General features: G+C 49.7%; 3 protein-coding genes across 3 annotated transcripts; 1 reads left to right on the plus strand and 2 right to left on the minus strand.

Annotated features, from left to right (window-relative positions):
* The first annotated feature begins 3,144 nt into the window (after nt 1-3,144).
* Nucleotides 3,145-6,218, plus strand: F4813DRAFT_66171 (acid protease). The gene is made up of 4 exons (XM_049248744.1): nt 3,145-3,428; nt 3,482-3,609; nt 3,685-4,038; nt 4,095-6,218. The coding sequence occupies exons 1-4, from the start codon at nt 3,325-3,327 to the stop codon at nt 6,110-6,112; spliced, it is 2,604 nt and encodes an 867-aa protein (XP_049099945.1). The 5' UTR covers nt 3,145-3,324; the 3' UTR covers nt 6,113-6,218.
* Nucleotides 6,219-6,729: 511 nt separating this feature from the next.
* On the minus strand, nt 6,730-10,839 carry F4813DRAFT_66145 (uncharacterized protein). The gene is made up of 2 exons (XM_049248743.1): nt 10,253-10,839; nt 6,730-10,199 (listed from the first exon to the last, which is right to left on the minus strand). The coding sequence occupies exons 1-2, from the start codon at nt 10,662-10,664 to the stop codon at nt 7,132-7,134; spliced, it is 3,480 nt and encodes a 1,159-aa protein (XP_049099946.1). The 5' UTR covers nt 10,665-10,839; the 3' UTR covers nt 6,730-7,131.
* Nucleotides 10,840-11,727: 888 nt separating this feature from the next.
* On the minus strand, nt 11,728-14,967 carry F4813DRAFT_66192 (uncharacterized protein). Its single transcript, XM_049248745.1, has 3 exons — nt 14,908-14,967; nt 14,659-14,718; nt 11,728-14,600 (listed from the first exon to the last, which is right to left on the minus strand). The coding sequence occupies exon 3, from the start codon at nt 14,487-14,489 to the stop codon at nt 11,829-11,831; it is 2,661 nt and encodes an 886-aa protein (XP_049099947.1). The 5' UTR covers nt 14,490-14,600; nt 14,659-14,718; nt 14,908-14,967; the 3' UTR covers nt 11,728-11,828.
* Nucleotides 14,968-15,556: the final 589 nt, after the last annotated feature.

The following is a 15,556-nucleotide window of genomic DNA, read 5'->3' on the forward strand; positions in this document are numbered from 1 at the left end:
GCAGAAGTCCAGGACGGACTAAGAGGCTGCCGGTAAAGTAACTCGCAAAAGTACCATATTGAGCTGGGACAGACGAACACGGGACGGTTGGTGGTGACTGGTGGTGGGAATTAAGAAGAAGGAAATTGATATGCGCCCGTTTTTGGCCTTAGTAGTGGGCCGATTCATTTGGGATGCCGCCTAATAAGGGGGAAAAATGCATATCCCCGGAAAAGACGTTGACCCCATACCATATAGGTAATTACTTCGTATGTATCACCTCGAGCTATCGAGTTGGTTTGTATGTACCTAACGTATTGTAACCGTGAACCAGCGTTACTACCCCGTGCTCGCGGCGTTACGTGGTACTATGTAATTCTCCTGTCGAGTGCTATACTGCCCGGCCGATTTATAAGTCCAGGACGAAGAGCCGAAGGGCGATCTTCGGGCGTCGTGTACGACCAAGAAAGACAAGACAGGCTACTAATACACGCAAGAGCGGAGACCTGGGCATTTGAATGGACAATGGCGAAAAGGAGGCGACGATCAATTAAATTTGCCGGATGAAGGTTAGATGGTGATATGTATTGGATATGTATTGGGTGGGTATGTATTGCGAATACCGACCGTCGGGAACTATGTGAATGTCGGAGAGGCCAGCACTGTATGGACTCTGGAGAGCGTAGTATTTGGACAATAGCACATCTAATTGGACGGTGTGGGCTTAGAATGGATTTCGGATGGACACCAAGCTCTCGTCTAGACTGCCGGTAGTATCCAGCTTGGCCTTGACGTTTTCCGGCGTACTGTAAATCCAGGGCTCCTAGGGCTCCCAGATGTCAGGGTGGCGGTAGCACACGAATTGGAAACATATTTACGACCTCGATGACGTATTTTTGTAAATAGGGGCTCAGAAACTTCGAACGAAGTTCGCTGCATCGCCCTGTCATAATTCGTAGCCTTGTGGGATTCTTATAGGATCGAGCTGGGCCGCTGTTCCTGACGCCAACTACGTAAGAATCGCGACATAAGAATCGCAAGAATAACTAACGGGCATAGCTCGACCGATCCGGGTTTACAGTGTTACGAGGAGGAATAAGCCGACCAAGAAATCCTGCTGCATTCCTCTTTGGTATTCCACGGTTTGGAAGTTAGCGAGTCCGAACTTTGAAGTTCGGTGCTCTGCTTTAACAAAGCAAACGAAGGATTGCTATCGATTTGTTATCACGAATATCATCAATATCACCACTTACATATATAGAGAGCGAAGATGATGCTGGCCATTACATATGTACCTAACTTGCATAACTTATTAGGTAAAGGAATGGGATAAACATGAGAGTTGCTAATGTGCAGATAGAGTTAAATTATTGGAGACATGTGAGAACTTTAGCTGAAAACTTAAGTTACGGACAGGTACCTCCGATGGGATTCCCATCTTTGCTCCAATCAGGTGTTGGCCTTTCCTCCTCTCGGACAGAGAGAACTTGCCTTAAGAATTCTAAGAGATGAAAGAAAGGGAGGAGCGGGGTGACTGTAGGTTAGGTACCTACTTTACATACCTATGTACCTAGGTAGGTACCTAGCAGATTTGGGGGACGACCCACTGATCTCAAACCACCTTCCAATTCCCTCCGGCTCCTCCAAGTCGTCATTACATACATAGTAGCATTTATCTCAATCCGATGTTTTTCTACCTACCTACCTAAAGTACCCAACCTACTATTCTTCTCCAATATGAACAAATCCATAGTATGGCGTATGTCTTTTCCACGTATAAAAGACCGATTATCGCACTTCATGTACATACTACCGTCTAAATACCGCAAAAACATATGGGTAGAGGTACGCGCGTTCCATCGTTGGTTCCGTCGCCTTTTATTACTCGACATATCGGTAGAAAAGGACTACGTCGTTTCTTATTTACCCAGCCCTGTCCAATCTATCACGTATTAACCTGTTTCGGCCATTGCCCAGCTTTTTATGCGACGATCATCAGATACCCCTAAACTTCTAACGGTTAGTACATGTTCCGCTCTGCTACGCCGCACGTATTTCTTGTTAGATAATCGAGAAAGAGGACCTTGGACTGCCGAACGCGCAAGGACAGGGTCATTTCGACATAGCGCTGTACAACGCCGTAATTCTACGAGCTGCTATAGCGTCGTCGTTCCCAATTAGTCACGTAAGGGACATTATTTACTGCATTACTGCACAACACAATTCCGTTACCAGTCCACCCAGCTGGAGATCTACCTACTCTGCACCTAGACCTAGATACCTACCCAAGCTACGGGTAGCTAGCTCCAGCGTTATCGACACCATCTTAACACAGGAAGATCTGGGGAATAGTAGGCCGACAAGCCACGCGAGAAGACAAGGTACAATACATACGACTGTCAGAGCCGAGACTCATCTCATTCGCTTGTCTTCCCTCATCCAGTTCTCTGCCCCTCTCCTGCATGAGCAGACAGATGAGGTACATACAGCCAACTGGGTTAGGTGCTACATCTCGAGGTCATGATTGATATCTCACAATACGTACCTATTCTTGTTAGTGTTATACCACCACTACATAGCACGCTTTACGGATCGACTCTTACCTAGTGACCTGGAAAAGGCCTAGAGTTGCTCCTTGTCGGATGTGTTTATGCATTACCATGATTGAACACTACATAGCGAGGCTGCCAGCTACATACCTAGGTATGTATATATCTCCAGGACCGGTAACAGAATTTCATGTTCCATGCCTATGTATTCTATGAGGCCATGCAAGTTGGCAGGTAGCGTGGCTCTGACCCCTGACAGGCACAACCCCCGACATCTCCACTGGCGAGACCACGGTGACTTGCATTTTAGCCACAAGGTGAACCCCATACCCTGCACGGTAGCAAGATAGCACGCTCCGTCGATCTGCATACGCTGTGAGTGGGCGTGACATGTATGGATGGCATGGACCGTAGCAGGCATGGCATTGGGCAGTGCTTGTAGAACCGTTCATTACCTGCACCCGGCAGATCCCGCCACTGACGAAAATCCGCTTCGACTTAGTTGTTTTGTCTATCTTCTTTTCTTCTTGCACCCAATCTACCGCGGATTTAACTCGATAACGTTATACGCGACTAATCGATCTTAGGCGCAACGGCAGAGACGCCACGACGCCCGCAATCGTACTAAACTGCGTCGATTTTCGCATTTTCGCATTTTCGTATTTTCGGAATTTGATGGATTTGGATCAAAGTTACGTCGACGTCTCCGCGAGCCCCATGAAGCTTGGGAAGGGAAAAGGCTGGTGACCTTGCGCGTCTCCTGTACGACTGCCGGGTTGGTGCGATAGGCCGGACAATGTTTACATATCTCCTTGCGACTATCATCGGGACGTTGCTCGTACCCGATCTAGTCAATGCCGACGACCTCAGCGCTTTATGGATCGAGCCCTCTTTGAACTGGCATGTGTACCTGAGATTCTTTTAGGATAGGCATGGAGTTAATGGTGACTTAGGTACGGTGTTGACGGCAATTGGTCTTCGATCGGTCTCTTCGTAGGAGAACCAGCCCAGGAGATAGATGTTCTTGTGAGCACGAGCCTATCCGAGATATGGGTTGTCGAGTCCGGTGGTTGCGGTCCCAGTAAGTTTTTAGATGCGAATCCGGGATAGCGCAAACCATACGTTTAAGACAAGTGCTCTAACATATTTCGATTAGATGGCCAATGTGTCCAAGCTCGTGGAGGCGTCTATAACACCAGTGCCTCGCAGAGTTGGTCTTCGCTCGGTGCCTGGCAACTTGGCTTAGATTACGTTGGCGTTGGAGGCAATGGCGATTACGCGATGGAGACTGTTGTCGTATACGACAGCGTACGTCGTTGGCAGACTTCTTTCAATAAACAGCTTGTAGCTGGCGTCAACGAGACCGGTTACTTCAATGGGCTCTTCGGCTTAGGTATTACACCTGGTCGCTTCAACAACGTCATCGTACAGAGTCCCATTGCTGCATTAGTCGAACAAGATGGCACTATCCCGAGCCACAGCTATGGCTACACTGCTGGAGCTTATTATGGTGAGTACTAGAGCATACCTATAGCCATAGACAGGGTACTAACAATACCTAACTAGCTGGTGAGCGAGGAATTCCGTTGTCCCTGACGTTGGGTGGGTATGATGCAAACCGCTTTGAGCCCCACGACACGAAATTTAGCCTTAATACAACCTCGAGACAGCCCGAGGTGCTTGTAAGAGCTATCACAGCCTCGGTTTCTGACGCTGGCCGGGCTCCAACTCCCTGGCCGGCTACGTCAATCTCATTATCATCATTTAACGAATCTGTGACAGCTGTGCTTGACAGTTCCACACCTTACTTATGGCTTCCGTCAAATATTTGCGACCGATTCGCTGCTAACTTGAATCTTACGTGGAATGAGACATATGGGCTTTATGTCTTCTCGAACAGCGAAGACACTGATAATCTGGAACGATTCCGTTCGTCACCAGATCTCTCCTTCACGTTCACCCTATCGAGTGCAGAAAACCATGACAACTTCGGACAGCCTCTCAATGTGCCAGGAGTTGTGAACATCACCGTCTCCGCAAATGCATTTATTCAAACTCTTCGTTACCCATTCATGAACATTATTAACTACACTGCAGCGGCGATTCCCTATTTCCCTTTGAAGCGAACTGAGGCCAATGGCCCAATTATTATTGGAAGATCCTTCTTCCAAGAAGCATATTTAATCACAAACTACGAAACTAGTAGCTTTTCGGTCCATAAAGCCAAATTCCCCGAGAGACCACTTCGAGATACATCTATCCAGACTGTAACAACCTGGGAGCATAGTCCATACCCCGGCCCACCCCCGCGGCCCGACCAAGCAGGAGGTCTTACCCAGCCGCAAACTGTAGGCTTAGCAATAGGAATCTGTTTTCTAGGCATAGCCGCCGTTATAACTTTCTTCGTATTGCGCCGAAGGAGGAGGAAGCAGCGGGAAGCGGATAATAACGATGAGACTTTCAAAGATAAAGCTTCGACGATCGACTCATCGCCGCCAACCACCCCTGTAGCTCGTATTGTTTCAAAGATGTCGAAGAGGTACGCGAATAGGAAAAGTAGGAAGGGGAGTACCCGCTCCACTACTACCCATGAAAATATTCGCGAAGAACTCGACGAGAGCAACGAGCCAAAGGTGTATGAATTTGCTGCAGACCAAAATCATGAGCGTTACGAATTACCAGGTCCAGAGCCCGTAGAGTTGGATGGCACCATGACTAAGCACGTAATGGATGCTAGTAAGAGGCAAGATTACAGAATGAATGAGTACGAGTTTGGGAAGCATCAGTTGGAACGGCAAAAACAGGGGTTGATACCAGAGTATATCCCTCGTACAGCAGAGTCGCCGGCGAGAATTTACCACAATATCAGTCCTGTGGGACAGTACGGACAGATGAATCGTATCGCCGAAACCCCCTCACCAGCTTCGAGTCCAACGTATGATACCCAGAGTAACAGCATGCCTTCGCCGTTGAGTTCTCAGAGCGACTGGACAAATAGGATGACGGACGCGTACTCTCCTATGGGGTTCGTCCCTACCCAAACCCCTTCTCACTCGGCCTCAAATCCGAATCTCACCTATGCTCCGTCGTCTCCGTCCTCATGGACCAACCCTGGATCGGCTTCGCTCGCCCGGTCTACTTCCACCGCCGATTTCTCGAAGGAGCATGCTTCTTCGATTGTACCGTCTCCTGCCTCATTCCAGAGAGCACCCATCGATGCATCGCGAGTAATATGCCTTGGCCCTTTACCAGATAACGTCCAGCTACCCCACCAACCCGATCATACCCCCGAAACTCCTCAGACTACTCAGCCATCAATACCTGGGGTTGTTGATAGCGATGGCCAGCCGATTGCTTACCCTCCTATGCCTCCTATTCCAGATAACGACGAATCTCAATATGACTCGCGCCGTGCGTCTCGCCGCGTGTCCAGAGCCGACACACTTGGAAGCAATTACACTATCGAGGAGGAAGCTCGCATGACCGCAGCGCGTGAGCAGGCCTTCCTTGGCCGAATAGACGGCCCCGATCTCATCCACATACCCCAACCAGCATCACAACGATATAGCTGGGAAATGCCCTGATATATATACGTAGCCCAACATCTGTAATATCCGTGAAAGACCTCACGTTGCGAGGTCCTGATCACATTTACCCGACTTTGCTTGACGCTTTTTCTCTTTCTATATTTCTTTTGAACTTTGATACCTACGCACCTATATATTTGTATATACTAGCAAAGGAGTTGGAGGTTTTTTGTTTACATATTCCCCAGATGCATGCCTCGTTTCGGTGATGACGAAGAGCACGGGCATGTGGGGAGGCCTCCTCGTGCATCGGAACGGCGTTCAAGTTGGAGGCAGACATATATCTTTTTTTATTCCAACTGTGCGGCGACAACGCCTGCCAAGACTGGGAGGTGGTGTTAGGGCGGACGGAGGAATTGTACCTAATAATTGTATGTGCGCAACGAGGAGACGGGCGGAGCGTCGATCGCTCATCGATTTATGATGGATGGAAACACGGAGTGACTACCGATACCACGGTGTTGATGCTAACGAGGGCACGCGTTGTGTTTATCCGCCGCGTGTGGCGTTTAGTATAGACAAGCTAGCTATACCCTAAATACCGAGCTACAGAAAATAGGGAAAATAGAGACCGCTCTCTTAAGCATGCTATCTATTCTTTGTCAGCTATTTGGTGATTGTGTACTTCGTCGAGTACGAATTACGTAGACCAAATAACGGCATATAATAAGAAAGCATCTTCCAGAAGAGAATAAACACCTACCTAGGCATCATAGGCATCAGATACTGGGTAAGAACAAATATCATTTATCACCTTGTACACTGGACATTCAACACATAGTATATGCGATATCAAGGGTATACTTAGGTACCAATCACAGGGACAATATTTAATACTTCTTGTACAGCAATAATATAACCTAAACGATTTCTTATGGACGAAGCAAAAGGCATCGCAAAGCTGTATCAACTAATTAGGCCCTCTTTGCGGGCAAGAAGGGAGAAATATAGAAATAATAAGAAAACGTAATACTAATATGATACCAAGCACGTAATTCCACCCCCCTGCCAAGGCATCAAACAGCCTTCCCCTTCCCCTTACCCAACCCGCTTCCCCCGAGCGTAGGGAATTCATCGTCTACATCTTCCAAAGCTACCATGATTGCCTTCCTACTTTCTTCCTCCGCGAGACTAAGTTGCAACGCAAACTCTAGATCGTCATCGGCGACCGAGTTGGAGCTTGTCGCAGCGAAACTCGAAGATTCGGCTTGTTTAACGACGGGGGTATGACTCGACGAAGGCGAGCTGCTGAACGAAGATCTCGTGATTCTCTTCTCCTTGATCGTAATCGGAGCCGCATATTCTCCAGAACTACTGGCCCTTGGTGAACTTCCCGTGTCGTTGACCCCCTCCATGAGCGATAAGCGAATCGCGGCTTGAATCTGGCGCTCGTAATCACTCTCGTCCGTGGTGTTATTATTAGCACCGGAACTAGCCGCTAGAGGATTTGGATCTGTTACGCTTGGGTCGGGGGTGACAGTGCTGTTAGAACTAGACGTCGTGTCGAAATCTGCAGCGGATCCCGTGTCGCTGGCGCTTATCCGGCGTTGCCTGTCAAGAAGGAAGGACTCCTGAGACATCATTTCAGCGTAGCGCAAAGCCTCTTCTTCTGTCAAATCTCCAAAGCCAACGCCGAAGCGGGAACGAAGTCGAGCTTGTTCCCGTTCCTTGTGCTGTTGCTCATCCCGTAGTTCTTCAGCTTCGGCGGCAATGTAGCCCTCAACACCACCGCCGTGACGTCGACCGGAGGCCCTACCGTGAATATCAGAATGGCGATGCCGGCGCTTGCGCCCCGTGGCATAATTTGAAGAACTATAGGCCCAGTAGCGCACAAATGTTCCGAATGCCACTATTCCGTGTAAGACCGTTGGATCGGGGTCTAGGTAGATGGCCCCGACAGCTGAGAAATTTGTAGCATGTGACGCAGGATTGGTAAGGAGTAAATGGCGAGGCACTCGGCCTGGAGACCGAGAATTGATGGTCCTAAGAGGCTCTGATGTAGACGCCAGGGGATCCCAAGCTTGGACAAGCCCGTCAGTACCACCATGTACTAGGTAAAGAGCCGATAGAGCTAAGCAAGAAACCTTAGGAGACTCTGTCTCGATGATTCTAACAGGGTGTATACCATCGCCAGTATGAAGTTCTCGCGTATTCCACAGTATAACTTTTCCTTTGTTCGTGCCCACACCGAACAGTCTCGCCCGTCTACCAGGAATATCCGATGGGGCTTGCCTAGTTGGCGTTGATGGGTCACTCGAAGTTAAACCCGCCGTAGCTTTCAAGGGATCTTCAAAAGAAGTAATTAGAGCAAGTTGCGAGGTGTCTATGCCGCTCGCAGTTATCTGCGTATTACCAAGCTCTTTCGAGCAAAAGGACGTCTCGGACCAATCATCCGGATCTGACTTCCCAGCACCAGTCATATTTGGCGGAGACGATCTGCCCGAAGCTGACAATATTTGCTTGAGTAACGGCGAACTAGACGAATTTGGAGAAGGCGATCTCATACTGTCGCCGCCGAATATGGAGGGAGCTGGGGCCTCTGCGGCGGATTCCGGACTGGTAACCGGCCGAGTGCTAAGTTGGGTTCGACCCGCGGTACTTCGCTGGAACCTCTTGACAGCCGAAGTTTGGTCTTCCTCCAGCGCGCAATCGAGGACGAATATACTTTCACCAGCTCCATGTTCGTCATCATTTGCGAAATCTACCTCAAGCTTTCGACGCATATCCCATCCATGACATACCTTGCGGAAATGAGCTGGTTTATAGCGGAGAAACCTTTCAATCTCGCGAGCTTCTGCAACCATTTGGTCTTTGGTTAGACCCATGCTATTCGAGGGCGATCTTGGGGAATAGGCCCCGCGGACCGCATTTTTACCTGACTCATCCATACGCGCCAGTCGTCGACTGGCTTCTACTAGGTGCCAAGAAGTCGAGCGACCTGTATGCCATGCGAGCTTGACAGTATCATCGGCTTTTGTCTTGATGGTAGGTGCAGTTGGGGGTTGTGTTAGATAGTATATCTCGCCCAACGCGTTTAGGGCCACTGCCCACACTCGGCCGAGAGCTTTACGCTTCTGGCTATAGCTTTCATCAACTTTGAGTGCGATGATAGGCACGCCTGGGCTGAGCACCCAACGGGCGCTCATCTCACCTGCAGCGTATCGTGGGCCGCTAGGATCGTAACCAAGCGCATATGAAGTTACGACACCTAACGAAGAGCCGGCCATGATCCCTATCAACGATTGGGTCATAGACGGAAGAGCGGAGGATTTGGCGATCCAGACTGCGCAGACGCTCTCAGAGAGCTCTGGGATCTTAGGAATATCGGGATGGGCCTCAATCAGCCCTGTTTCTTGGCCAAGATGCTTACCCCTATATTCGCCACTTGAACGATAGAATAAGCGACCGCCGGGAAAACCTTCTCCGGCCACAAGTCCATACGGCTGGCTAACATCCATGACGTTAGGAACAGCAGCGGGGCCTTCGCCGACCCCATAAGGTAAAAGAAATGGCACAACTTCGTCTAATTGAGCAAAGCCTATCTCGTCTAAACCCCATTTCTCAACTTTGCCACAGGTAGGATCGCTAGCACTAGCGATTCCCATTTCCGATGCGCCATGAACTACCCTGGGCGGCTTCTTCCCGCCAGGTTTAAAAGTAGCATGAATATGGGTCACTGGTGTCGGGGCTTTGGTGTTATAAGTCAAGACCGCACTCGCCTTCTTACCGGACTGGCTAGTCCTCGAGGAAGAACCGATACCTCCGGAGCTCGATCCCGGCTTGCCCCTAACAAGACTACGGAGAAGTCGAGTTCTCAAAAGATACTCGCTGCGCCAGGAAGCATGAGGTGTAAGCCGCGTAAAATAGCGAACTTCTGAGCGCACGAGATCCGAATCATCTTGGTCCCATATTCTACCATGAGGCTTAGCAGCCGTGACCAGTGCGTCTTGCCCGGGAAAGAACCGCTGGAAGGCCATGCGCCACGCATGAGGGGTGGTGACCAACGAATAAAATCGCTTCGATACTAAGGCTACAGACGCATGCGAGTCGGGATGCAAATGCGATAAGATATGCGTTAAGATCTCTACGATATAATTAGACTAAATACAAGTGTCGAGGAGCGTTGAGGTGGCATACCATTGGGAAAATCAGACAGTTGAACGCTGTCGGAACCCGCGTCGGCGCGTTTAATGACCTTAAATCCAAGAGCTTGTCTCGGTATGGCTGGCGTCAAAGCGCTTTCATATGCTGATATTCGTTGGCCTGGGGCCTTGGATCGCGTCGCATCCAGCTCGCCACGAGCGTCGTTCAATCGGCGCAATCGCTTCTGGAGGGAATCCGGGTTGATGCCTTCTCCACCAACTCCATCGCCGGTGTCTCCCCGCGCAGACAGCGGCGACACGTCGCTGGACTGCTGTTGCAATAGGGAGCCATGGGCGTTGCCACTAAGACCATGGTGCCAAAAGCCATGTTGTTGGAGGGGTTTAGGGGATTGAGAGGTGCTGTCTGGTTGAATCTGATTTGAAACCTCGGAAAGCTCTTGTTGCATAAAGTAGAGCGGGAGAGACAAATGGAGAATATGATTTTGACTGTGCAGCAGAAGATAGCACAGTCAATGATTCGTATAGTTCTTGTGGGAGGGAAGAAAAGGCGCGCTATGAAGTTTGCGATGTTATACAGTCAATGTGAGGTTGAGAAACTAAGGAGGAAAATTGAAGGATGACTGGCTTCGCTGCCGGTAATTTCCTATCCTCCAACGAGAGAGAGACGTAATCTTTAGCCAAACCCAATTAAGATTAGCCCCGAAGATTTACCGGCGGACTTGCAGTATCACATGTATAGGTAGGTATAGGTAGGTAAGGTAGTAACTACCTCATATTAGACTAGGTTTAGGAAGTCAAGGGTTAAGTCAAGGTTTAAGTAGGAACAAATGAGATGTTATATTTAGGCGTGGTTGTAGTATATAGTACTTCATACAAATAACTCTAGTAGTAGTAGTAGTAGCTGCTATCTTTATCATCAATATGTAAAGACAAAACACTTTTCCACTAAGGTAATATCAGCTAGATATTATACAACATACCGTGAAGCTCTCAAATATACAAGCAACCCAGCCAAAGGAACTTTTAATAATTTTCTTTTCGTCTATTCGTGGTATATGTCAACCATTACACACGACGGCTCTAGAGGGCCGCTATTGGGTTGTCTCGACTTTTCTCTTTTTCAACCATCTTCCTTCAGCACCAGATTCGAATTGGACGTGTCTATTCGGAGCAGGCGTGATAGTCATAAATATACAATTCCACGGTCAGTCGTTGCCGCGGGCCCTCTAGAGCCATCTTCAGCATCCGTTTCCTCCTTTCAGCCTCTACTCCAAACCGGCACGAAGCATCTTGCCTCCCTTCCGACTCCCGCAAGTGCAAACAAACGCATTAGATTAAAGTACCTTGGTCACCAGATCCCCGCCAGCAAAAGGTGGGCCGAGATCTCTATAGATGCCAAGGATTCGTAGCTAATTTTTTCGGCGGCATATTCAAATCTCTTTGATAAAGCCAGCCATCTCAGAATATAAATCACAAGAAAACCTAAGTGCATGCGCACAAGGGTCGCAATTCCTCAGGAAGGCCGCCCACGGTGGCTTGGCAACGCCTCCTGGATGGGTATCGAACTATAAAAATAAAACGGATGTGATGTGCAGGTCATTGACGATCGCTCAGTTCCAGCCAAGAGAGTTCTCAGCTGCGACAGGCGCCGAGATATTCGCGGTGCGTGCCGAGCTGTTCATTCCGCTCCTCCCACTACCCTGGCTGTCACGAGTGTTTCCTCCAGCCCCACCGTATCCCGGATTGCTTGTAAAGTCCCGACTCAGCAAAGCACCACCCATCAAAGCCGGGCTTCCGCCTTGTCGCATCTCGGAAGGCAAGGTTACGGAGCTGCTTCGCTGGTGTCTCTGCTTCTTTCGCTTGTAACGGCGGGCAATGATGAACATGGCAGCACCATACGCACCGGCAACACTAGCAGCACCAACAGCAATACCGGCGGTCATTCCCTGTTGCGCGCTTGTTGTCTTCTCGTTGGGTCCCTGTGTATCAAATGGGTCATTGCTGTTGGGAGTACCAGCGTCGGTTGAGTCATCTCCACTGCTTCCGCTAGAACCGGGAGCACCATCAAGCAGATCACCTGGCATGATACCAATGGCCGGGTTAATCTCACTCGTCAAGTTCTTTACTAAAGGATTCTGGTGGTTGTACAAAGGAGTTGTAGGGTATCCGATATCGTTGCTGAGCTGGGCAATGCCCTCAGTAGGATAGTAGACCATGGCTTGCGAGGTAATGTAACCCAGGCGAGCAGTAGTGTCGTAAGGCCTAATGCTATACATCTTGACCCTGTCGACGTCATAGCCACCGCCGAACGCAAGACCTTGAGGGAGGAGCACGAACATCTGGGAAGCAGCTAGAGGCTCATCCACAAGGTGCTGATAATTCTCACCGAATAGGAACGAGATCTGGATGAGCGTTGTGCCATCGGGTTGCTCTGGTGGCTTCGTCGAAGGAGTAATGGCCTTTGGTAAGGACGTTGGAATTCCTGTAGCGGTATGGGTCACGCCAGTGCTGGGAGTGCTGGTGGATGGCTGGACAATGATCGTAGTTGGGAGCCAAGACTCAGAATCCGTAATTGTCGCAGTCGCAGTTGCACTAGTAAACGGCCTAGGCGTCGATGTAGTTGTAGGCGTAGGCGTAACAGAAGAGCTAGTGGAAGGAATAGTGGAAGACTCAACGCTTGAACTTGTAGAAATTTCGATAGCCGTTGTCGACTGGGAACTAGTAATCGGAGGAACAGTCGTATTGAGAGGAATTGAGAAGGTACTAGTAGGCACAGTAGAAGGCACAGAACTGGGCACAGAGGTGGGAGAATCCGTTGACGAGACCGTGGAGTTGGGCGATACAGTAGGAGACGTAATAGTGGGCAGGCTACTAGAGTCAGTTGCCGTAGTGCTGTTACTGGGAACTGGGGTGGCAATTGTGGTTGGCACGCTGACGCTGCCCGACCCAGTTGACGAAGCAGTTGTTGATTCCGTAATGTTTCCAATAACCGACGTTGGGATTGAAACCGTCGACGAATCCGTACCTAAGATCGGCGGTAGCGATAAAAGGGGAGTTTCCGAGCTTGATGCGGAGGCAGTAGGGACGGCGGAGGCAGTGGATGCGGTAGAGGCCGTAGGAGCAGTGCCAGGGAATGTTGTCGTCGGGAAAAGAGAGAGAGAAAGAGATGTAGGCAGAAGGGTCGGTAGCAACCCGCTGTCCGTGCTACTCGTGCTGATTCCGACAGAAACGCCTGTACCCGTGCTCGTGATCACTCCTGTGCTAGACTCGGTGGCGTTGGCAGTCGGCGCCGGGAGAACGGCACTCGTAACATCGCCTACGGCACTTGTAACTCCACCAACAATGCTAGTTATACCACCAATAAGCCCGCCATCTGAACTCGTAGAAGTCGGAATGCTAGAAGATGGGGTCACAACACCCGTGGGAGCTATAAGAATGCCCGAAGAAGATGACGGTACCGTTGTCGTGTTGGCTTCGATCGTAGATTCGGTTACGGGTAGGGCACTAGTATCAATAGTAGAGGATTCATCCTTAGACTCAGCAGTCGTGGTCGGAGCGGCAGTAGTCGTCCCCGTCAATGTTCCTGTCGAGGACGTGATCGCGGTCTTGTTAGCGGAAGAAGTGGTCTCTGACGGCAATAGAGTCGGGAGATCTAAGCTAAGTGTTGGTAACACAATTAGCGGGGGAACCCCTCCAGTAGAGCCCACACTGCTACTGCTACTGCTACTGCTACTGCTACTGCTACTGCCGCTGCTGATGCCGCTGCTTATACCGCTGCTGCTGCTGGTCTTAGTAGCCGAGCCCTTGGATTGAGTCTGAGATTCAGACTGGGACTTGGACTTGGACGGCTTGGACGACTGGGACTCGGACTTAGTCTGAGACTGAGACTGAGATCCGGATTCGCTCGTGGGAGATGTACCCGTCACGGAAGGAATCCGAGTGGGGGACGATGTAGATGAGGATGAGGTAAAAGACGTAGACGACGAGCTCGTTATTGTCGAAGAATCAGTTGAGTCAGAAGACCCACCAAGAAGACTCGACAACAAGTCGGAAATCGTGTCCTTCTTCGTCGAGGAATGAGCTATCAAATCTGACGACGACGATGACTCCTCGCTTTGGGTGCTTTGCGACGCCGAGCTCGTAATGGTGTGATTAGTATACTGCCTTTTGATGTGTCTAGGGAAGTAGATCTTTGGTCTATTTTCCGGCTCGGCGCTTGCCAGCGACGCAGCGGCCACTAAAGCAGCTACGACTAACGACCCCTTATGCATGATGACTTAAAATTAAGGTTTAACTTCTTGACAGGAAGGTTGACCGTTAGTTGACAGCTACAGCGGGTATAATTCGATAATTCGATATTTGACGGCTATGCGAGATCGTAACTAAGGGCGAGTGTTAGTCTCACCAGATGGCGAGGAATATATCCAGCTCAGCTTTTACCTACTATGTCAGAATAATTTGGAACGAATGTACTTGACAAAAAATGTCAACGAGTGGATGCTGTGGGCGAGATTGTCAGCGCTTTACGTCCTGTCCGCAGCAATATTAAGAGTGCACGACCGATCCACGGCAGATCCCCATATGAAGCAGGCGTGGGTCAAGGAAATCTGCTCCATTCTTCTATATCCTCTCCATGACGAGGATGATGACGAAGACGAAGACTCCCAATGATATACGCTATTCACTGACCTTGTTCACAAGCAAAATAGTTTTGTTATATAGTGGTAATTGTTGTTATTGTTGATGTTGTTTTCAAAAGAGCGGCGCGACGAATGAATCGTCAATTTAGATCTGAGCTGGTAATTCCAATTTGGTATATTGCGTGGTGTTCACGACGTATCGCGCGGGCGATTCCTCAGCGATGCATTGGCCTCGTCAATGGCTGATCGACTACGAAGCAGTCGTCGGGTTCGCGGTCAAGGCTCCAAGATAGTTGGAGGACCAGCGCCGAGAGGGGATATTGTCGTCGAAAGGTGTACCTTACGAGGTCGGCGAAAGGGAAAAGAGCGAAAGACGGAAGAGGTAGGGTGGAGGGCGAAAGGCAGGTCGAAGGGGTAAATGAGAAGCAGCTGGAGGAAACATGAGAAAGGGAAAGTGTGGAAGAGGAGTCGTGGCTAAAGGTGCCAAGGCACTAAATCCCAGGGGTGGTGCCTCGTTATTGATCAGTCTGTTCATTGATCAGGGGAGACGGACCAGGGGGGGCCAGGGAAGGGGGGTGGGGTTGAGATGGCTAATTACGTGGAGCTAGTACATAAATAGTCTAGCGGCATTGGGGAGCGATATTAGACTCTCTTCTTTAGGAAATGGGGCCAGGATTACCCTTTTTTGAGCCTTGACA

The sequence above is a fragment of the Daldinia decipiens genome, assembly GCF_022478715.1.
Source record: "Daldinia decipiens strain CBS 113046 unplaced genomic scaffold F4813scaffold_15, whole genome shotgun sequence".
NCBI classification, from domain to species: Eukaryota; Fungi; Ascomycota; class Sordariomycetes; order Xylariales; family Hypoxylaceae; genus Daldinia; species Daldinia decipiens.